Source organism: Sclerotinia sclerotiorum, genomic scaffold, assembly GCF_000146945.2.
Source record: "Sclerotinia sclerotiorum 1980 UF-70 scaffold_15 genomic scaffold, whole genome shotgun sequence".
Taxonomy (NCBI): domain Eukaryota; kingdom Fungi; phylum Ascomycota; class Leotiomycetes; order Helotiales; family Sclerotiniaceae; genus Sclerotinia; species Sclerotinia sclerotiorum.
In genome coordinates, this window is record NW_001820821.1 from 885,952 (window position 1) to 907,890 (window position 21,939).

Genomic DNA, 21,939 nt, shown 5'->3' on the forward strand with positions numbered 1-21,939 from the left:
CCAGAAAGTGTCTTTGGCAGGGATGTTGCGTCATGAGGATATATACCATTAATTGGAGTGAATACAGGCGACTTATTGCCAGAATCAACTGCTGGAGATGAGGTATCCTTGGAAGTTGGCGTAGCTGACTGATTTTGCTGTTGCTCGCCGTTCGTCTTTTGCTTTGATTGTTGCGAAACAATCTTGACCTTCTTCCCTTTAAGGGCAAGCTTCTCACGAAGTGAAAGAAACTGACTAGGTCTACCGATAATGGAATTAGAGCCACCAGGAGGTGGAGGTGATTTAGACGAGGATGGAGATCGTAACTTGGGCATTGTTTGAGCAGGGCGTGAAGGAATTCGTGTATTTGGTGCTTTCTTTGGTGGTCGCCCTCTTCGCTTCTTGGCAATCACTGGTCCCTCAATAGATGTATGGATAGAGGATTCTGCCAATGGTGCTTTGCGGGTTTTTGCTGCTGTGCCCTTATTATCAGGATCTTCGGCACCATTATCAATTTTCTGATCTTCATCTTCAGACATCTCCGGGCTAACTGGACTGACGACATTATCCGCATCATTACCGAAGAGACTACCATCACTGATCTCACGGCCATAGTCGTTAGTAGCTTCCTCGGATCCGTTGTCTGACATATTAATGCGTGATTGTGGCTCTCTTTGCACTGTGCTTTGGCGGGTTCTCCGTGTCTTCCTAGGTCGGTCCTCAAAAGGATCATCACTCTCTGCTTCGGCTCCACTTCCATCGCCTGAAGCACCAGTGACAGCTTGCCGAGTAGTCCTCGACTTCCTTTCAAATGGCGCACTATGACGCGAGCTTCTGGTTCTCGTTGCTGGTAACTCAGAAGGATACTCTTCCTCATCATTTGCGCCTTCGTTTCTTGAAAGCCAAGTAGACTTCCGAGAAGCTTTAACCGACGCAGATTGCTTTGACGGGCCAGATGACGCAGCTATTTTAGATGCTGTGCTCGGGCGACCACGCTTTTTCTTACCATTAGATGCGGGTGTACTGCCAGCACTGTTTGTTGTCTGACCTTTAATTATATAACCAAAAGCCTTTGCGGCGAGATCGACATCATCATTTTCCTGACCAACTGTGCGCGCTAAGCTCTGTCGCGAGGTCGAATGTGGTTCTGACTCTTCTTCCGAACTTAACAAATTCTCTACATCTGCTAATGAAGGCTCGGTGTAATCTTGGCGTTTATTAACGCGCGACGGACGATGCGCAGATCGAGAAATACTCTCTTGTTTTATGTCTGTAACGATTGTATTCCTAGGTTTAACTTTCCTTTGACGCTTGGAAGTGAAGAATTCCACATCCTCGTCATCATCCTCTGGAATGCCTTCGGAATTGAGTCGTTTTCTCTTTTTTGCTACATTGCGGAACTGATCAAGTGAAGCTAAAAGATCTGCAGGATTCACGGTTACCATTTCATTTGGCTCCGAGTCAGATTTTGGAGAATCGTAGAGGATGCCGTCTATGCCAATTTCTGTCGGGTAGTAATCTTCACCCATCATGCTAGCTGGTTCAGGTGTTTGAGGTTTGGGTGGCGCTGCTTCTGTTGAAACCATAGGTGCTACTGTTGCTAAAAGTCTTGATGGACATTGCGCTGATTCACTAGGATCATGCATTTCTGCATGATAATTATCGTCTAGATCATGGTGTGCGTCAAGAGCTCCTAATTGCTGATGAAGCTGCTCCTCAATACTATATTCAGGAGCCTCCTGAGTCTGATCCCAAGCTGAATGAAATCCATTAGTCTGAGTGTGAGGTGATTGATTTGTGTCATCACGAAGTGAAGGATCAATATCTGCCATGGTGTTAAAATGGTTATCCTCTGGGTCGTCCGCACGAAAGAAAGCCTCCTCCCCAAATCCAAGATAACTATTGTCAATAGTAGGCTCTTGTGCTTTGTCCCTCTCAGCCTTTTCTCTCAATCTCCGCATTCTTCCCGTTTCTTGAGGATCTGGTTGATTTTCATCTTCGTGTCTCAACCAGGGAAGATTTGTTTTCGCAAAGTCAACTAGACTCTCAATGCTCCTGTAATCGGCTACCTTCTTGGTATCGTGTCCAAGAAGTGTTCCTTTGGGAGTGTATGGTGTTTGCTTCGAATCTCTTCGACATCGTGCGCATGAGCACATCTTCAGACATTTTGGACATTCCCAGTTTTCCATCTCCATTACCGTTTGAGGCATCAAGTCAAACGCTCTCCACAAGGTTCCATAGCAATAGGATGAGGAGCAGGTAGAGCAGCGCGCTGATTGCCAATTCCAGTGGTGATGGCAGCAGATATGGCAACTGCTTGTCTTGTTTTTCGTGGCCTGGATTCTACCTCTTCTAGAGGGCTTTCTGTACGGTTTCTTCAAACGCCCTTCATCATCAACTTCTGGCTCAACGTCTGATTCGCCGTCTAATGGTTCAATTACATCTGGCTTGGTGATATCTTTCCATGGTCGGATGGCAAGTTGTTCTTGACATATCTGAGCAACACTTTTTTTGCCTGTTTTGTCTCTCTCTTCTTCCAACGATTTAGGTGAATTTTCATGAGGATCTTCGAAGCTTAATACCACTTTACGCCATAATTCATAGTTCTCTCTGAGTTCAGCTTCTTTCCATTGCTCTACCCACTCCAAACAAGAAATGCAAGCACAGGAGCGACCCATGGCGTAACACTCCATGCAAACGTCGTACGTATCTTCCTCCTCTCCAGTATCAGCGGTCAGGATACATGATTTGCATGTCAAGAAGCGGTTGAAGATATTGCATCTACAGTATGAGCAAGTAACGTTCGAGTCGTATGGTAGGTATTCTACGTTCCTTTCGGGGCGCGAGCGAGAGAATAGCTCACTGATTAGCACTTCTGTATAGAGTTTGAATAGGCGTTTGAAATCTTCCATGACCTGCCGTATTCGACTTCCAGGTCTCATCCACATTTTTGGTTCAACTGTATCTCGTGAAAGTAAGCGATAGTACTTATCTAGGGTATAGTAAATGATGGCCTTGTTCTTGTATTGCTCATCTCGACAAACAAGGCGAGCACGTGGAAGTGCCTCGTGAATGGCAAGCTCAAGTGTATCGACGGTTGTTCGATTCCATGCAGCTTTCATCGTTCGTGTTCCGCGATTCCAAACCTGGTGGGGAGCAAGAGGTGGAATCAAAATAAGGTCTCCGACCCTTTGCTCCGTCACCCAAACATTAAATGGGGCTTTTCTCCAGGCATTCAGTTGTGCAAAATGTTTCTCGACTTCTATATCATGACCAAGTTTAGAGATGAACCATTCCGATACCATTTCTCTTTCTTTAGATTCGGTCATGAACCAGATTGAGCTCCCAGGGATTTCTCCATCATTACCACCCGAAGTTTCAACCATAAGATTGTGTCCCAAACTTGCGCACATTTCTCTGTGAGCGGGAGTATAAGTACCTTCGTGTCCAATATAACACATCATATTCAAGGCTCGCATATCCTTTGGAAGACTGCTCATCAGGTCGCCTGCGGGCGCAACCCCTTTTCCAAATCTCATCTGGCCAAATTCGTTGGGCTCGCGGATTGCTCCATCACCACCAGTGCGCGACTCAATACAATCGTTTAGGTAGAAAAAAGCTTCAGGCAAAACGTCTTTCAAATTCTCTTCCCATTCAGTTGGACAGTCAATATCTTTTAAATACAGTCGTTGTCTTTTCGGGTCTCGGTAGGTTTGAGGGGTAAATTGATTCGCTAATTGGCCCATCGAACGCAGGTAATGTCCCATAGTCATTTGAAGATCAATGCCACTGGTAATATCTCGAACCTTTTGCACTAAAAGTAAAGTTAAGGTCAGGAATCGTGCTATCAACAAGAGGACCAGATCATTCACCTTCTTTACCGTAATTTTCCTCTAACCATTTTGCAGAAAATAACCAAGGTGGAATATATGAACCCCAACCTTCCAAAACCAGGGGTCGACCTTCTTGAATAACATAAACATACACTAATTGCTCCAGACTCTGTACAGTGTGTGCTTCCAAATCGGCCTGAGGGAGTCTGCGAACATGATCGAAGCTTGGATTATCATTCACCAGGGCGTCGAGATCGATGTTAGGTGAAAGAGGCACAAATTGTGCTCTTGGATGTTGCTGCGAAGGCATTGCGACAAGCTGGGTTAAAACCTCAATGTACGTCTTAAAGACTACAAGATAGGCCTTACTATCGACGTAGCTAGAGTTGCATAGTAGAATTATTTGGATTTGCGGGATGTGGAATATGCGGGGATGGTAGAAGCTAAAATGTGATGGATGCCAAAGTCGAGGCTGGTCGCGTTTGTATCAATAATCAGATGTCGCAAGCTTGAGAATGGAGGAAGTAGCTTTGATAATGACTGAAAATCGCGGTACAGATTTTGTGTGAAGTAGGAAGCAATGTCTCGAGATGCCCCAAGAAGGATAGTGAAAGGTTTGTTTGTAAATTCCGTGAGAGTGGTTGTGAATTAAATTGATAAGTACCATACTGACTGTAGTTATCGCGATCTGAAATTTACGAGGGAGTTCCTTGTAGACGCGAGGCGAGTGCTTTTTCCAATTCCCTGCACAGTAAAGCAACGCGCTACTGGGCCATTCCACCATTTTCCGGGCGCCTTACCACCTAGCCTAAATCCTTGTCAATAATCTATCATTTTATTAGTCAGAATTTTCTGGAGAAGAAAGACAAAAAAGAGGATGGGGATGAATTGAAGATCAGATATTAGGAATTGATATTGACTGTGCGAAGTAAGTTTATCCATTCATTTGCAAATAAAGTAAAAGCCCTTTAATTCTACAGCAATGAAGTTCTGTCATGTTGTGGGAATGAGAAGTAGCATTGCAGTTTTCATTCGAGTTCGGGGTATCAAGCGATATTCATAAAGCTCTACATTCACACACGAGAAGGAATCTAGTCAATTCATATCAAAAGGTTCAGATGTAACATAAAATGATAAACGTTACCATCGGTCACCAGAGCCTCAAAGATGTAAATAGTTGAAGAGTGTCTCTGAGTGTGTCTTCACCACAAGTTGAGGTTCCTTTTTAAAAGCTTACAGAAAAAGGAGTATGTTTCTATCAAACTAACAAGAGGTAGTGGTTATTGTCCATCTCATTCAATGATGCCTAGATGCGGCATATTCAGCTTGCCGGGAGGCTGCCGGAATACTCTCTTCCAAAATATCTCCTGGAGTCAGAGGCCCTCACTTAGAATACCTGTCAATTATTCAAAGATAACCACTTGCTCGTACCTGTCCAAAAAGGAAACAAGCAAAAGTGTCCGAAGCCAACATGGAAGAAACCTTCACAATATCAAAGCGAGAGCCATTTCGGCAACTATGAGCGATGCAAAAGTCTCTAACATAACTGAAGATGTTCCATCACCTGTTCTTACACCTTACGTACCGCCAACTACTGGTCTTTTATCAAAACTTCCATCTCCTTGGGTACCATATGCCGAACTCATCAGACTAGACAAGCCAGCAGGAACATATTACCTATTCTTTCCATGTCTCTTTTCAACTTTACTGGCGGCTCCATTAACTGTCCCCATGGTCTCACCACTTACCGTCGTGGGAACATCTCTTTTATTCTTCAGCGGTGCTTTGATCATGCGTGGTGCAGGATGCACCATCAATGACCTCTGGGACCGAAACCTAGATCCAAATGTTACTCGAACCCGATTACGTCCCATTGCTCGAGGAGCCGTCTCTCCATTCAAAGCCTTAGTCTTTACCGGAGGTCAACTTTTCGCTGGCCTCGCAATCCTTCTTCAATTTCCCTACCAATGCTTCTTCTATGCTACCCCAAGTTTACTTTTCGTGGCTGCGTATCCGCTCGCTAAACGTGTCACTCATTATCCGCAATTTGTCTTAGGATTAACATTCTCCTGGGGCGCAATCATGGGATTTCCAGCTCTTGGAATTGATCTTCTCTCTGATAGTGCTGCTTTGACAGCAACCGGATTTCTATATGCCTCGAATGTGGCATGGACGGTTTTATACGATATGATATATGCGCATATGGATATCAAAGATGATGCCAAAGCAGGAATCAAAAGTATCGCATTACGACATGATGCTCAAACCAAACAAATCTTGACCGGACTCGCCATAACTCAGATTGGATTATTAACAGCAGCTGGTGTTGCTGTTGGAGCAGGACCAGTCTTTTTCGTTGGTGGATGTGGTGGTGCTGCTGTCACTTTAGCCGTCATGATCAAAAAGGTCAACTTGAAGAGTGTGAAAGATTGTTGGTGGTGGTTTGTTAACGGATGTTTAATAACTGGCGGTACGATTTCTGCCGGGATCGGAGGAGATTATCTTGTTCGATACGTAGAGAGGGCTGAGAGCGAGGAGCCCGAAGTTGAAAATGAACGAAGAAAATCTTCTTTTACTGTACTATATGAATACCTGTTTTGATATTGAAGAGACTAATCCAGTAATATACGGGTATATCAGGGGCTTGGCCGGTAGAAGAAGAGCCGAAAGTTATTTAGATCATGTACTTAGTAGCTCCTATAGGTTATGGAAGCTATTCCTTCCAGATACCGAATAGTTTCTATAGATAATATCAAGCTATATGTAATACTAGCAGCATTAAACAACACCTCATCTGCCCCTCCCCAAGTATCAAAAACCCCTCCACCTATTTCATCCACAGAGCTAAGAACCCATAAACTAGGTAGGTAAGGTTATGCATCTTGGCTCGGCAGTAAAATCTCCGGTCAATGATCATCATTTAATAGACTTATAAGCTCTAAAATTCAGACAACAAAACATGGATCGAGTTTCCATGTAACTTCGAGTCGACCTAGGTAGGTACTTAGTTGAGTACCCCACTTTCGGACCACCCCTCTTTTGGACCACCTAAAATCTTACCCCATTTTAAGCACTACCTCCCAACTTCATCTTTAATAAATCAACAACCACTTATTCAATTGATATAAGATTTTAATACATTATCAATTAAGCTATGACAAAGCCTTATACTGAAGATGATATTGCTGCAGCACTTTTTGCGATTGCAGGAGGCATGTCTATGCGTAAGGCTTGCTCAGAATATGGTATTCCCCGCACCACTTTACACAACCGTATAAATGGCCACCTTTCACATAAAAAAGGTGCACAAAACCTACAGAAGATAGCTCCTGTGCAGGAGAGAGCTCTAGCAAATTGGATTTTAGTACAGGAAGCCCTAGGAACTAGCCCTACCCATCGTCAAATACGAGAATTAGGAGAGTCCATTCTCAACCTCGAAGGAGGTGATTTATCTCTTGGCAAGCGATGGATACATAGTTTTTTGGAAAGAAACCCAGAGATTAAGACTAAAAGGCAATATAAAATCGATAATGCCCGTATCAATGGTGCAACTACCGAAATTATAAGCAAGTTCTTTGAAAAGTTGGATTTACCAGCAATTAAGTATATCAAGCCCGAAAACAGATGGAATATGGATGAAGCTGGTATAATGGAAGGCCAAGGTCTCAATGGTATGGTACTTGGGAGTTCAAAGCGACGTTTTATTCAGAAAAAGCAACCCGGTTCAAGAACGTGGACCTCTTTTATTGAGTGTATCTCAGCTACGGGAAGAGCACTTTTACCTTTGGTTATATTCAAAGGTAAAACACTTCAACAACAATGGTTTCCCATTAAACTTGATAACTATGAAGGGTGGGAGTTCACTGCTACAGATAATGGGTGGACTACGGATTCTACAGGTTTGGAATGGCTAAAAGAGGTGTTTATACCACAATCAGCACCAACTCGACCGAAAGAAGCAAGACTCCTTGTTTTGGATGGGCATGGAAGCCATGAAACCACTCAATTTATGCTTGAATGCTTCAAGAATAATATACACCTCTTATTTTTACCACCCCATACATCGCATGTACTACAACCTCTTGATTTATCAATATTTTCACCTCTGAAAAAAGAATATCGATACCACCTCAATACTCTCGATTCATTGACGGATTCTACTCCCATTGGCAAAAGAAACTTTCTTGCCTGCTATCAGAATGCTAGATTAAAAGCTTTAACACTTCGAAATATCACTTCTGGGTGGAAGGCTTCAGGTTTATGGCCTCAAAACCGCGCTAAACCTCTTTTGTCCAGATTATTGCTCGAAAACAGTAATCAAGAGGTTGTATATCAAAATCCTGTTTCAGATGATGATCCCGAGCTTCAATGGAATATACATTCATCTTTTATTGCATGGAAAACCCCTCAAAAAGGAAGTGATATTCGAAAATATGCTGATATAATGGAGAAAGTTGATGAGACCGATATTCCAACTCGCCGGCTGCTTTTTCGAAAGATTCAAAAAGGATTTGATGCTAAGGACTATGAACTTGTACAGTCCAAGAAACGAATAAAGCAATTGGAGCAAAAATTAGAAGAGATTATACCTAAAAAAAGAAGGATGGTAAAAACTAGTCCAAATTCGAGGTTTGCAGGGATAGAAGCTATATATCAAGCTCAAATTGAAGCTGGTGATCGGGAAATTGAGATAAAAGACTCTGATAGTATTTATGAAACTGACAATACAGGGGATTGTATTGAAGTTGAATAGTGGTTGAGTTATTGAAGTTTAAAATTCATATATATATATATTTTTAGGTGGTCCAAAAGAGGGGTGGTCCGAAAGTGGGGTACTCAACTTTGCTGGATATCACAAATCCCATTCCTATATCATTCCATAACTAAAGAAAGAAAAAGATCTAGAAAAGACATTTTCAAGTAAGATTAATATAATTTTATTATATTTAAATTTCTAGTAATGTAATTATAATAATAAAATCCAGATTACTAGGAAAGATACAAACAAATACCTATATACCTAGTATCTATACAAAGATAGAGCATCGAGTATATATATCCGCAAATCCACCCCCCAGTAGATAAATAACGTTACTTCCCCACCAAATCCTCCACGGAGTCTACGGAATTAAAAAATTACATCAGCATTAGTATTAGCATCAGCCAAAGGTTCCTACAACTACCGAAACACCCCTAGTTCTAGATGATTTGCACGCACACCCTCACCCGTCCGCGCATCCGTTCTCCAGATCTACGTACAGAATACTGTATTTTACTCTACTTGAATACAGTAGATACAATAGTAGGTATCTATAGTACGCAATATCAACCAATTATATACCTACGGAGCTTGGACGATTTTCTTGTTTTGTGATGTATATTTTTCGGGATGTTTTTTTTTTTTTCCTTTTGATTGATTGGGTTTACATAGGTACGTACTAGGTACATAAGGTTATAGACGGGATACAAGGAAGGTCTAGGCGTTTCCAAATCGATGATTTCATCGAAATGGGTTCCAAGTTTTGGGAGATTTCTCTTTGTTTCGGGGTTGTAGGTTGGAATGTAGTCTTTACTTATTGTGTAGGGGCGATGTTTGCGGAGTATTAGATGGATTTGATACTTAGAGAAGAAGATTTATTGTGAGGGTGGTATTATTTATGGTGTGCGTGGGAGGAAGTAAGAAAGCGTAAGTGTTAAGTTACTATATCCTAGAGAGGAAACTTTTGATGATAACTGTTATTGATATTATTGCGTTACTTATTACTATTAAGGTTATTCAAGCAGTCTATCTGATCCGATCACACAAGGTCATAGTAGTAAAATATGACGCCACACAATGAGAGGAGCATTTCCATGTACAATCAAAAAAATCAACTAGAAATCAGATCATTGCATTCATATCTTTCTTTCAAGCTCGACATAACAAAAAAGGAAATCATTCCATCCAATACCACAAATTTGACATAATAATAATAATAAAACACCCTTCCTACGAAATAAATACTCAGAAAATCCTCATCGATCCATTATCATTTCCTTTGATACAAACCTACCTACTACCTACCTATTACTCATTCAATCCAAAATCAAACATATCAAATACAAATACCCCACGATCCTCCCGCACAATCCACACATACAAGGACCATTCATTCCACCTTTCCTTACCCACCTATACCTGATAAACATCGCACTGTACTCGATCTAGCCAAGCTTCCATCAAAATCGTCATATTCACACCCTAACATCACACCAGCACAGCGTGTCAAGGAACCTCACCTCAGAAAGAAAAGTAATCCCAAAACTAAATAATCCCTGGAATCATCAACATCACCATCATCATCACACGAATCAGAGCTTTCTAGCGTAGAGCTTACTCATACTTCCCATATACATTTGGGAACCCCTCTCTTTGAAATCCGTTTCTGTTTTCCTTTATACTACTACTTTCTATACAACTTTTCATATCAGCAATCAGAACCCGCCAGTTTTCAAATCATACCCTCACATTTCTCAAACATATACATAAATCCCTTTGGAATAGAAACCACAACATCCATATCAAAATGCCTTCAATAGCCCAAATCGGTTTGAGAAGTGCTCAATTCGTCACCGTACTTATTTCGCTCGCTCTCATCGCCGCTGCAATAGATATCCAGCGTTTCGGCAACAAAAGCGTCAACTTTGCCATGTTCACAACTGTAGTCTCTATGATCGTCGTTCTGTACGGTCTAGCAGCTGCATTCGTCGAATCTCTTGCACATACCCTTATTCTTGCCATTATGGATGGCGCTGCCTTACTTTTCAATCTCCTGTCTGGTATTATTCTGGCTAGCTATCTGCATGTCCACAGTTGTAGTAATAGAGTAAGTTTCCTCTTTCGAGGTGTATTAATGGATACTCTTACTGATCATCATATAGCGTTATGTCCTTACCAATCAGTTAACGCAGGGCTCGACGGGTCGATGCCGTGAGCTTCAAGCTGCTACGGCGTTTATCTGGTTCTCGTTTGCTTTGTTCACTGCGTCGCTCGCTGTGGATTTAATGAAGGGCTCTAGTACAAGCATGCGTCGTCGTGGTGGCGCTCGCACTGGACCAACTATGACCCAAGTCTAAGGAGGAACTAGGAATCGATAGGTTAGTAGTTTCCTCTTCATCCTCTATCCTCCATCCTCCATCCTCCATCCTCCGCTGCTCCGAAAACTTCATCTAACAAATCTTCAAGACAGGAAATGTGAGTCTATATCAATATCTCAAAGCCAGTTGCGGCGAAAGTCCGCTTTTCGCGGTTAGTAAAGATAGAGGGTCGGTTATTGAGGAATTGCTCTTCGATGTTGGGTTCAGGAGTAAAAGCTTTGTAAATGATGTTTATGACGTAGGGAGGGGCAAGTGGGTACTTCGGAAGGATTTTTAATATGTACAGTATAAACGGGAAGATGGATTTAATAATACCATAGTTAATGAAACAATTCTATTCGATGTTTTAATATACTGAGCAATATTCTATCGAAATGTGCATGTTCTAGAATTAACCTTGGGAGAGTGCGAAATTGGCTTCAGAGACGTGGAAATGGAGGGGGAAGAGATGTATAGTTCAAATATAACTTTCAATCATAGACTGCTACTCCTTCGATGTGTATATATGGAAAACAAGAATCCTTCGAAAATGTGTATCTCATATTCATATGTACCGAGTGAACTAAATCATGTACATGTCTTGCCTGCACTCAAGCAATCCCCTCTATAAACAATATGCCCAGCCAAGATGTCAGATATCGGCCATGTACCTCCACATGCATCGTCTATAAACGCCAATCCCAATGCCATAATAGCTGCGTCGGGATGCCCCTTTGATGATTTACCGAGAACTCTCTTCTGAATGAGACATCTGATGCTTGAGACTTCTCCGCCTAGCTTCTCTAGTTCACAGGATCTCATGCTCATGAGTCTCGTATTCATAAGTTCACTCGAATATTCCCCTCGAGTCTGCGATTTGCATTCGTGAATATCTTCTTTCGTATTTGCTTTCTTCAGCCTCGCTAGCTTTAGACTCAAATCCCTCGGCTTTACTCATAATGAGGCTGCAGCTTCCACGGCTCCAGCTCCTTCAAAGGCTGGTTTACTGGTTATTTCGACGGTGACTGGATACTTCCATGTCATATATTTTGCCCAACCTATTTGCAGATAATGGGGATTTATTAGCCAATATCCTTGCATATATAGTCTCCCTAGAAGGGGAGATGATTCACATCTCCTCATGTCCGCTCCAGCAAAAATCAAGAGAGCAAGAAGAAAGAAGTAAAAAGTAATAGAAAAAGTAGGAGGACATACTCCAATAAGCAAATTTCCTTCCAAAGTATTTCCCAACCCATGGCACAATCACCATAGTAAGCATCATTTCCAACTGCTGTAAACTGGCTTCCCATTCCTTCTGAGCATCGGATTCTTCTCCCTCATCTGAAGAGGCATAATCGGAACTATCAATAGAGGAAGGCAAAGAATCTAATTCGCGGAGCTCATCGAGTTGATCCTGAGAATGGGCGGAGGCATGGAGATATGAATCTGAGGCAGAGAGGGACATTTTTGCTGAATGGTAGATGGATGAATGTGGAAGGTGCAAAGGGTTTGTTAAGCTGCTAGAAGAAGCATAGAAAGAAAATGAAATTCGCTATCGCCGAAGAGGGATCTGGCGATCCATTGAGGGGTGAGAGGAGTCTTTGGGAGGGATATAAATGCCTAGTAATTTCGTACTGGGAGCTCAAACTTGGCGCCCATTTGTTACGACTTCCGTTGGCGCATTCAATGGAGTCACGTGTGGCGGCCTTTGATCCCTCTTTATGCCTAATTTAAAAGGCTTCAACAAGGCTTTCAAGGTTTGAGTCATCAATTGATAGCCGTGGGCAAGTTTCCAAAACTTTTGTTTCGAAGAAAGAACCACCATATCACTTTCCGAGTATAAAAACGACGGAGCGTACCCATAACATCACAGTCAGAATATAATTTTGAGACATTCACTACCGCAATCATGGCCGACGTAAGTTAGGATTTCTCCTTGATTTTTCATTTATGAATCACTTTCACCCCACCTAAATCTTGCTTTGATTTAAGGCAAACAATTCCACGTTTCTAACACTGTATCAGGAGGTTGATGTCAAGCCGCGCAAATCGGTAGCTTTCAGCGACGGAACTACAATCGTAGACGAAAACGGAGAAGTCACAATGAAGGAAGACGGGCACGACGATACCAAAGAGACGGCGCAGTCCCACTCACCTAGTACGCCGCCACTCTCCAAGGCTTTGGGCGCATTTACTGATCCTTTCCAAGGCAATGGCGATGAAGCGACCGCAAATAACGAAGATGATGGATTGGGCGATTTGTCGTTGATGAAGAAGAAGAAGAAGAAGAGCAAGAAGGTGGATGAGGGTGAGGAGGGAGGTGATGAAGCTGCTGCAGATGGTGGTCTTGATCTTTCGACTATGAAGAAGAAGAAGAAGAGCAGCAAGAAGCCTAAGGATAGCGAAGATGATTTCACAGCTCGACTTGCAGCCGCGAATCTCAACGACGATGGAGAGAAGGCTGCCGAGGAGACCCCGGTCGATGAGGGTGATATGATGAAGGGAACTGGTATCTGGGCACACGATGAGACGAAATTAATTCCTTACGAACAACTTCTCTCTCGATTCTTCACCTTGCTCGCCCAAAAGAACCCCGATCACGCATCTTCCGGTTCAAAGAGTTATAAGATTCCTCCTCCACAATGTCTGCGTGAAGGAAACAAGAAGACTATCTTTGCCAACATCGCCGAGATTTGCAAGCGTATGAAGAGAACTGATGAACATGTTACTCAATATCTGTTCGCTGAATTGGGTACCAACGGTTCCGTCGATGGTAGCAGACGTTTGGTTATCAAGGGTCGCTTTCAACAAAAGCAAATTGAAAATGTTTTGAGGAAATATATCAGTACGTTTAACATTCTCATTTTCAAAAGCTTTACTAACATCCTTTACAGTGGAGTATGTAACATGCAAGACTTGTCGCTCCCCAGATACAGAATTGAACAAGGGAGAAAACAGATTGTTCTTCATCACTTGCAATTCTTGCGGTTCTAGGCGTTCGGTTACTGCTATCAAGACTGGATTTTCTGCACAAGTTGGCAAGAGAAGAAGGCAGCAAGGTTAAGAGGTTTTATCATATGTATCATAGCTCTACCTACTTTGATTACCTAGTTAGCTATCTGAATGATTCGATAACACATGTTTCAATTTCAGAATACAAATTTGATAATTATATGATTTCTTGATGGGTTTGCGTGTTTTCGGATATGTTATCTTTTGATGATGATGATGGTGATAATGATGCTGCTGATAATAACATATATCTTGTCTTGTCAGTAATCCTTGGTTTCCTGATAGATTATCTATATCCATATCCATATCCACAGAGAGAGGCTCTGAGCTGGAAGTATAAAAACCCTTTTAATTTCACCGTTTGAACTTTCCCGCGAGGTTTTAGATTCGAGAAAGATATTAGTTTTGTCTTTCACAGTCAACTTTTGACATTGGTTGTTGAAGACAATCATGAGGATAGTTTATAAGATCTAGAGCTTTAGAATTGGTAAGTTGATTAGGGATATGGAGGGGGAGGGGAGTGTTGAAGTTGAAGATTATGTTGAGGTTTGTGTTGATGTTCAGTAAATCGAAGTATGTTGAGGGTGTTTGGGGGGGGGGGGGGGGGGGGGGGGGGGGAAAAAAAGGAAAATTGAAAGATAAAGGGGGGGATAAAAGGGAGGGAAAAAAAACCCCCAAAAAAGCGCCTTTTTGGAAAATTTTTACTTTTTTTGGGGGGGGACCCGCCCACCCCCCCCCTCGTGGGATCTCAACCCCCCGTTTGTTGGGGGTTTAAAAAGAAAAGGGGGGTTTTTTAATTTTGAAAAGAATTTTTGGGGGTTAAAAAATTCTGGGTTTTTTTTTTAAAAAATCTTTTGGAAAAAAGGGGGGAGGGGGGCCCGTTCCCGGGGACCCGGGGGGGGGGGGGACCTTTTGGAAATCGGCCACAAAAAGGTCCCCCCCCTCCCCGGGGAAAAAAAAAACAGAAAGCAGAGGGTGCACACAAATCGCACGGGCGGAGTTCATATTTGCTGGTAGTATAAGTTTCTGGTCCCTAATAAGATTACCATTTGAGTGTGAAGATAGAGAATTGATTTTGGTCTTCAAGGTGTATTCAAGTCGACGTCAAGGCTGTGTGTTTTGGAGCTATCGCTATACACCTATGAATAGGTTATGTTTCCTTCTGTGGCTACCTTACTCTTCTTCTTCACAGTCTATATGTGTTGGGACTGCTATAGACGTACAGATTTTTGCTTAAACTGGATATTTGGATTCATCTTATATGCGCGTAGAAGCTAGGCAGGAGAGAAAAAAGAAGAGAGTTGATTATGAACAGTTTCAACAAACTACTCAGTTTGCTTGTGAAATTTGATAATGGAATGACCTTTCAGATTTGTATATCTTTAACATTGCTCATTATTCCGATTCGAGCTGTATGGTAAAATAGTCTCAGACTTTATTCTGATGCATGGCTCGTCTCCTTTGTCGAATGTCGATATATTTCATGTATATATCAGGGGAAGTTTCTTGTACAATTCCGTAGAGAGTTTTCATCTACCCCTAGTTTATTTGAATATAGTATTGTACTCGAAGCTTCTACTCTAGAGTAGCATTCTAATAAACATATTACATTGGGAGTTTTGAAGTTTGAAAATTAGCTATATCTGTTAACGTTGCAGATATATGAATGAAGTCGTCGGGAGCTCATGGGGAACATCGCTAATAAAAGTAGACTGTGTATTAAGATTGTCATCAACTCACATATTCTAAAGAGTAAATGAACGAGTATCTAGAATAGGTATTAGGTACCTCATAACCAGGCTCAAAGAGGGCCATAGAATCTTATATGCGGGACCGGGTGTGTAGTGAGGTTAGAAAAGACTGAAGCAGGGTATTTATCGTGTGATGAAAGTTATATAGATGAAATGTGATAACTTGTAAGAGTATAAATATCTTTAAAACCAAAACACAAGTAGAACTCAAAGATAGCATGAACTCTGTATTTAACCTAGCTTATATGCATCTGAACCGCGTCATCCAGTATACGGAGTATATTTAATATTTAAGCGCTCGGGATATTTTGAATCCATTTTTGATCGATGTCAATATAAAAAGATCAAAGCTTCTAATTTGATCCTGGAATAATGATTGGTTTACAAGTGATAACCGAAATAGCATAGCCCACACCAAGAACCGCACCGGCCAATCCGGGGACTGAACAGGGTATGTAGGAGCTTGGGGCAGATGCATGGGATGAACGGTGGGTTTATATGATGAAAGGCAGCTGCTGTTTTCACGATGAACATGTTGAGTGCACCATTTTTTTTGGTATGCGTGTTTGAATGATGTCTGTGAAGCTTGAACTGAGAGTTAATACCATCGATATTGGGTTTTGATCGAAGAGGTGAGTCCTGCATCTTGAGAATTCGCATGGTTGATTGAGTGCGGGGCAAGCTGGAGAGGTTTAGAGCTTGTAAGATGGTTTGCGATGGTATGATATGCTGACTGGTTCTCAGCCTCTGACGACGACAACTCAGATATAACCTGATCTAGCTTTTGGATCTTTTTGATTGTTTGTTTTGGATTTCCTTAATCACTAGAATCAATCAATCAATATGTCTGCATACTATCCTCGTGAGTACTATTGTCAGCCTGCTAGAAAAATTACCTAACTAATACTTCGACAGCTCCTCCCGGAGGTAATGGAGGTAAGAAGAAGACCACTCATAAACCAAAAATATCCTTCTAACCTCTCACTAAAGCTCCTCAACAACAACAATACGCACCGCCTCCAACATCTTCACCTCAGCAGCAACAATACGCACCTCCACCAACATCTTCACCCCAGCAACAACAATACGCACCTCCACCATCATCTCCACCTCAACAACAACAACAACAATATGCACCACCTCCAACATCTTCACCTCAACAACAACATTCATACGCACCACCTCCAACATCTCCGCCCCCAAACCAAACCTCGTTCAAATATGCCGCTCCACCCACCTCGCCCCCAGCTCAACCCTCACATGCCTTCTACCCACCACCTCCATCTACCTCCACAACAAGCTATACCCCTCCTCCAAACCCCCAACCTACTCCTCCCCAACAACAACCACAACAACAATACGCGTCCCCTCCAAATTTCTCCCATCGCCCTTCTTATTCCGGTGGTCAACATACTCTTCCAGTCCATACACCCCCACCTCAACAATCACAAAGCTATGCATCTTCCTCCGCCGTCTCTCCTCAAGAAACAAATCTTCCAAATTATGCACAGCCAGGTTTCTATCCCAATCAGAATACAAGCGACTACCCACCTGAAAAACCAGCCCTAAATACAAGTCTTACGATTAATTTGGATCACGGGGCACCCAGCGCAGCGCATTTTGTAGGGGCAAGTACCACTCAAGATGATGTAGGCACGTTTAATGGTGGGAGTTATCGCATTAGTCACAGGGATACAAATAGTATTGTGACGATTCAGTTGGCGATGGGGTGTCCGTTGACTGTTAAACCTGGTTTGTTTTCCCCTCTTTCCTCTATCTTTTTGTTGATGAAATCTTGTGGTTGTGGGAGTGGGATAGAGAATAATTGCTAACCCAACCAAAGGCGCAATGATTGCCATGACTCCAACCATAACCCTCAAAGGTGCAATCAAGTTCTCCGTGAAGAAACTTGTCATCGGTGGTGAAATGACCCATTCTACTTTCACTGGCCCAGGCGAACTTCTCCTAGCTCCTTCATCATTAGGAGATATCACGAATATTCGATTAAGCGGTGATGAACAATGGAGTGTGGGAAGAGATGCGTATTTAGCTTCTACACAAGGTGTTATCAAGGAGTATAAAAGACAAGGTATTGGTAAGGCGATGTTTAGTGGAGAGGGTCTATTCGTTTATAAGATTAGTGGGGTCGGTTTGTTATGGATTAGTAGTTTTGGCGCCATTATTAGGAAGGATGTATGTTGCCCCGCTTTCTTCTCCTGTTGCCCATTGCTCCTCCCACTCTTTCCATTTTCTTCCAACTAACACCCAAATAGCTACAAGAAGGCGAACGCTACGTAGTCGATAATGGACATCTGGTCGCCTGGAATACAAAATACATACTCGAGCGTGTAGCATCAGGAGGTATCATCAGTGGATTGAGTAGTGGAGAAGGTCTAGTGTGTAAGTTCACGGGACCAGGGACGGTTTTCCTTCAAACAAGGAATCCGGCTCTGTTTGGTCAGTGGATTAGCGCGCATGCTGGTGGCTAAGTCTGGAATATCATCAATGAAGTCTTCAACTCTCTTGGTGTTTTTGCCCATATTGAAAAGCAGGAGAAGTGCCTGGGGGTGGTATATGAGAAATTTAATAAGAAGGAGGAGCTGTTAAAATAATAGTTTATGAGTTCAAAAAAGGTTTCAATGAGAAATGCTCGACTTTATACCTTTTTGCATCTTTCTCAAAACTGTCAAAAGTAGATTTTCGATGCTTTCATCACCAACAGTTGGAAATATCTACATAACAACTCATCATATGTATGGCCTATAGCTGCTAGAGTTCTCTCACAATCACAACACCAACACTTAGGAGTATCGATGCTACGCTTCATGATTTCGTCGATTGGTTGGCAAGCACCCAAAGCCAAGGATCCTTGTCCATCTGGGGGTGTGTATCCTTGTCCCATGGTCGCCTATCATTACTGAACCCAAAACAGGCTACCCGGTTCTAGGAGCAGGAATATCGACCACCAATATGGCAAAAGGTATGTCTGCCATTTAATTTTTAAGGACAAAAGTCTTCGATGCTGCATATCTGGCCCTGAAAATAATAGAAGGAGAGCAAACCCAGTACTTCTTGAGTTTACATTCCTGAAAATCTGCCTCGACCAGACACAAGATAGTGGAAGGCAAGATCAAGGGTTATGACAAGAGGTCTACCCTGACCGAATAGATTGAAGCACAGCACCGGTACAGATCCGCCAGAGATTATGCATGTGACGATTGTGGATCCTTGTATAACAGTTGAATTGAGAAGAGCCTTATCTTTCTTGAGCAGTTATCCTAGATAACTAGTTTGTGTCGGATAATAAACCCAATTAACACCAGGAATTAACCGCTGACGACAAAACAATCGAATCAAAATTGCGGAAACAAATGAAAACCCTGAGAACTAGCCATCAATATATATTATAGTTGAGTCGTTTGCCCTATCCGTTTAAATAACAAATCTTGGCCAACAAAAGCCAGCCTTTTATCAATAATAAATAACATCATTGAACGAGAAGAGCGGAAGTCTGCAAGGAACTAACCGAGACACGAGTGATCCCGTGTTGATGCATAAGTTATAACTTCATTCGAAACCATTTTCCAGAAGAGATAAACACACCTGTTGAGTTGATTGTTGCACACCGATTTCCTTTTGCCAATAACTTTTTTTTTACACGAACCTTAAATCACAAAATTGTACGGGTCTTGAAACCTTCATCTTCACAACCAAGCCCGAAATCCAGCACCGTATTAACTTCAGTCTGGTTAATTTTGATACAGCAATATACAGTTGGAATCTCTAATCACATTTCAGTGGAGCTTCGGATTGTTATTCATACTCAGTTCAATTATCTCACAGTTCAGCATCCTCGATTTGTTATCATTATTCCTTTGCAGCCACAAAATGATCAAACAAGATGGACTGGAATGGGTGGCGGAGACATTTGGTCTCGAGCCACGTTGGTCATCTGAGCCGGATATCGCCAAAGTCGAATCAATCTCTCGAAAGCACCTCAATCTCAAAGAAAATGATTTTTGCCATCTTAGCTTTTATGCTCAAGGTGCTTTCAATAAACTATACAAAGTCGAGATTGAAGATGGATGCTTCTTAGTTCGTGTCACATTGCCTGTCGACCCCTCCAATAAAACAAACAGTGAGGTAGCAACTATCAACTTCATTCGCCAAACTACAGATATCCCAGTACCACAGATCCTTGCATTTGATGATAGTAGTGAGAACGAGCTTGGGTTCGAATGGATACTAATGATTATGTTACCTGGCGGGAATTTGCGAACGAAATGAAGGAAATTGTCCAAAGATTCCAAACAAAATCTGGTCAAGCAAATTGCACAATACCAAGCCCAGCTTTTCCGGCACAAGTTTTCTGCTATCGGCAACATATTTGTTATCCCAGAACCTCGACTCAGGAAACGGAATCTGTCTTTCAGTATATTATCAATTGGTGTCAAAGGAACGTCACAAGACTCAGAACAGATTTCACTTACACTGGGGCAAATAGTGTCAATGTTCTTTTTCTGGGGAGACCACATTACAAAAGATGTACCCCGAGGACCCTTCACCGACAGCAAAGACTGGCTCTGCGCCCGTCTTACCTTGGTAATTGACGACCAAGAAAGAATCCTCAAGACAACCGACGATGAAGACGAGATTGAAGATGCGCAAGACGCCAAAATCCTCGCTGAGAGACTTCTTAAATTACTACCTAGCATTTTTCCTACCACTGACTCCATTGCAGAGTAATTTGTGCTCTTCCACGACGACTTATCTTCCCGAAATATCTTAATAGACGACGAGGGTACCATCACCGGAATCATCGACTGGGAGTGCGTCTCCACACTCCCACTCTGGAAATCCTGCGACTTTCCAGAATTCCTTAAAGGAAAGGAGAGAAACGAGGAGCCGAACAGAAACAACTACGCTCCGGAAGACGAGGAAGACGCCAATGAACCTGCAGCAGATGCACTTGATAATGAAGGAACTAACGATCTCTTTTGGGAGCACCTTTTAGAATACGAATCGACCATGCTCCGCACACTTTTCCTAGACGAAATGCAGAAAATTGCACCAGAATGGATCGAAGAGTCTACGAAAGGGGCTGGGAAAGCGGATTTTGAAATAGCGGTGCAGCATTGTGATGGTGGGTGGTCTGTGAAGCGGCTTACGGCGTGGCTTGATGCAATTGAGAAGGGGGAGAATTGGAGTTTGAGAAGGAATCTTTATGGGTATAGTTAGACTGTCATGGTTTCTTTTTCCTACATACAATTTTTTAGTTTAGAAAGAATAAGAAATAGGGTTTGAGATGAAGGGTATGAATATGAAAATGAATGAAAATATGATAAATTGGAATGTTTAATGAAATATGTATTAGTTGAATTAGTGAAGTACTTAGTATACGTAGTCTAGCTAGTTACTAATCATTACTACATCCAGATTCCTAGCTTGATATTGTTCCATGAGAAACACTTCCTTATCCCATCCTATGCTTCAAAACACAGTAATATAACCTTGACTACCAAGATAAAGGAGAAAACAATTGTCAGGAGTAGCTGGCCAGGAATGAGTTACAAAGTCCAAACCTGAAAAATGTCAAGAGCTGCAACCGAAAACACAAGATATAAGCTGATGACACAGCAACCAAAATACCCAATGTGACTATGGGTATCAAAAAGCGTGTTCAGATTGTATTTAGAGTAGTGTATTTAGGAACTCAAGATAAATGCTACAGATATAATCAGCTATGCGATTGACATCCACCCAACTCATCCTCGTCTTCTGACTGGATTTTAGATATTCGAAGAAATGGAAATCTTTATGGTTATGGTGAAAGAAGAAATATCGCGCTTGGAGTAATAGAATGTATGGCTTGCTCAGAGAGTAAGGTGTAGTCAAATATGCGGGTATTATATAGAGAGATGTTGTCGGAATAAAGTTATTGTCAGTGTATAATTGACGAGTTGGGGTTTCGTTGTATGGTATGTTATAGAATAAGAGGTCGCTGTTGCAAGGGATATTTATGAGCTCGAGGATAGCCCAATGTAAGTAGTCAAAAGCTGGGTATAAAAGTAAGAACAGTAATTTAGTTATTGTTCTTCGAAGAAAAGATAGATCTTATTAAAGGCAATGAAGAACTGCAAGACATGTATAAGTGACTTTTATTTTTGAAACTCGTAAGCAAGTTTCTCGAGGTCAATTTATGCCTGGTGATGTTAGATTTGAATATATCGAAGCTGATAAATAGGATA

The 21,939-nt window shown here is 42.0% G+C and overlaps 7 protein-coding genes across 7 annotated transcripts; 5 read left to right on the forward strand and 2 right to left on the reverse strand.

Annotated features, from left to right (window-relative positions):
• Positions 1-48: 48 nt before the first annotated feature.
• SS1G_10404 (hypothetical protein) lies at positions 49-4,122 on the reverse strand (the record flags this gene model as incomplete). The annotated part of the gene is made up of 3 exons (XM_001588806.1): positions 49-71; positions 236-3,396; positions 3,965-4,122. 3 exons carry the CDS (start codon positions 4,120-4,122, stop codon positions 49-51), a joined length of 3,342 nt encoding a protein of 1,113 aa, XP_001588856.1.
• A 992-nt stretch (positions 4,123-5,114) lies between these two features.
• Positions 5,115-8,695, forward strand: SS1G_10405 (hypothetical protein; the record flags this gene model as incomplete). Its single annotated transcript, XM_001588807.1, has 4 exons — positions 5,115-6,389; positions 6,570-6,675; positions 6,965-8,518; positions 8,613-8,695. The coding sequence occupies 4 exons, from the start codon at positions 5,115-5,117 to the stop codon at positions 8,693-8,695; spliced, it is 3,018 nt and encodes a 1,005-aa protein (XP_001588857.1).
• A 1,683-nt stretch (positions 8,696-10,378) lies between these two features.
• SS1G_10406 (hypothetical protein) lies at positions 10,379-10,928 on the forward strand (the record flags this gene model as incomplete). The annotated part of the gene is made up of 2 exons (XM_001588808.1): positions 10,379-10,678; positions 10,734-10,928. The coding sequence occupies 2 exons, from the start codon at positions 10,379-10,381 to the stop codon at positions 10,926-10,928; spliced, it is 495 nt and encodes a 164-aa protein (XP_001588858.1).
• A 954-nt stretch (positions 10,929-11,882) lies between these two features.
• On the reverse strand, positions 11,883-12,393 carry SS1G_10407 (predicted protein; the record flags this gene model as incomplete). The annotated part of the gene is made up of 2 exons (XM_001588809.1): positions 11,883-11,986; positions 12,144-12,393. 2 exons carry the CDS (start codon positions 12,391-12,393, stop codon positions 11,883-11,885), a joined length of 354 nt encoding a protein of 117 aa, XP_001588859.1.
• Positions 12,394-12,837: 444 nt separating this feature from the next.
• SS1G_10408 (hypothetical protein) lies at positions 12,838-13,992 on the forward strand (the record flags this gene model as incomplete). The annotated part of the gene is made up of 3 exons (XM_001588810.1): positions 12,838-12,846; positions 12,954-13,773; positions 13,823-13,992. The coding sequence occupies 3 exons, from the start codon at positions 12,838-12,840 to the stop codon at positions 13,990-13,992; spliced, it is 999 nt and encodes a 332-aa protein (XP_001588860.1).
• Positions 13,993-16,534: 2,542 nt separating this feature from the next.
• Positions 16,535-18,977, forward strand: SS1G_10409 (hypothetical protein; the record flags this gene model as incomplete). The annotated part of the gene is made up of 8 exons (XM_001588811.1): positions 16,535-16,553; positions 16,607-16,627; positions 16,682-17,443; positions 17,535-17,884; positions 17,965-18,087; positions 18,465-18,574; positions 18,639-18,671; positions 18,860-18,977. 8 exons carry the CDS (start codon positions 16,535-16,537, stop codon positions 18,975-18,977), a joined length of 1,536 nt encoding a protein of 511 aa, XP_001588861.1.
• A 602-nt stretch (positions 18,978-19,579) lies between these two features.
• Positions 19,580-21,582, forward strand: SS1G_10410 (hypothetical protein; the record flags this gene model as incomplete). Its single annotated transcript, XM_001588812.1, has 4 exons — positions 19,580-19,907; positions 20,484-20,919; positions 21,329-21,378; positions 21,485-21,582. 4 exons carry the CDS (start codon positions 19,580-19,582, stop codon positions 21,580-21,582), a joined length of 912 nt encoding a protein of 303 aa, XP_001588862.1.
• Positions 21,583-21,939: the final 357 nt, after the last annotated feature.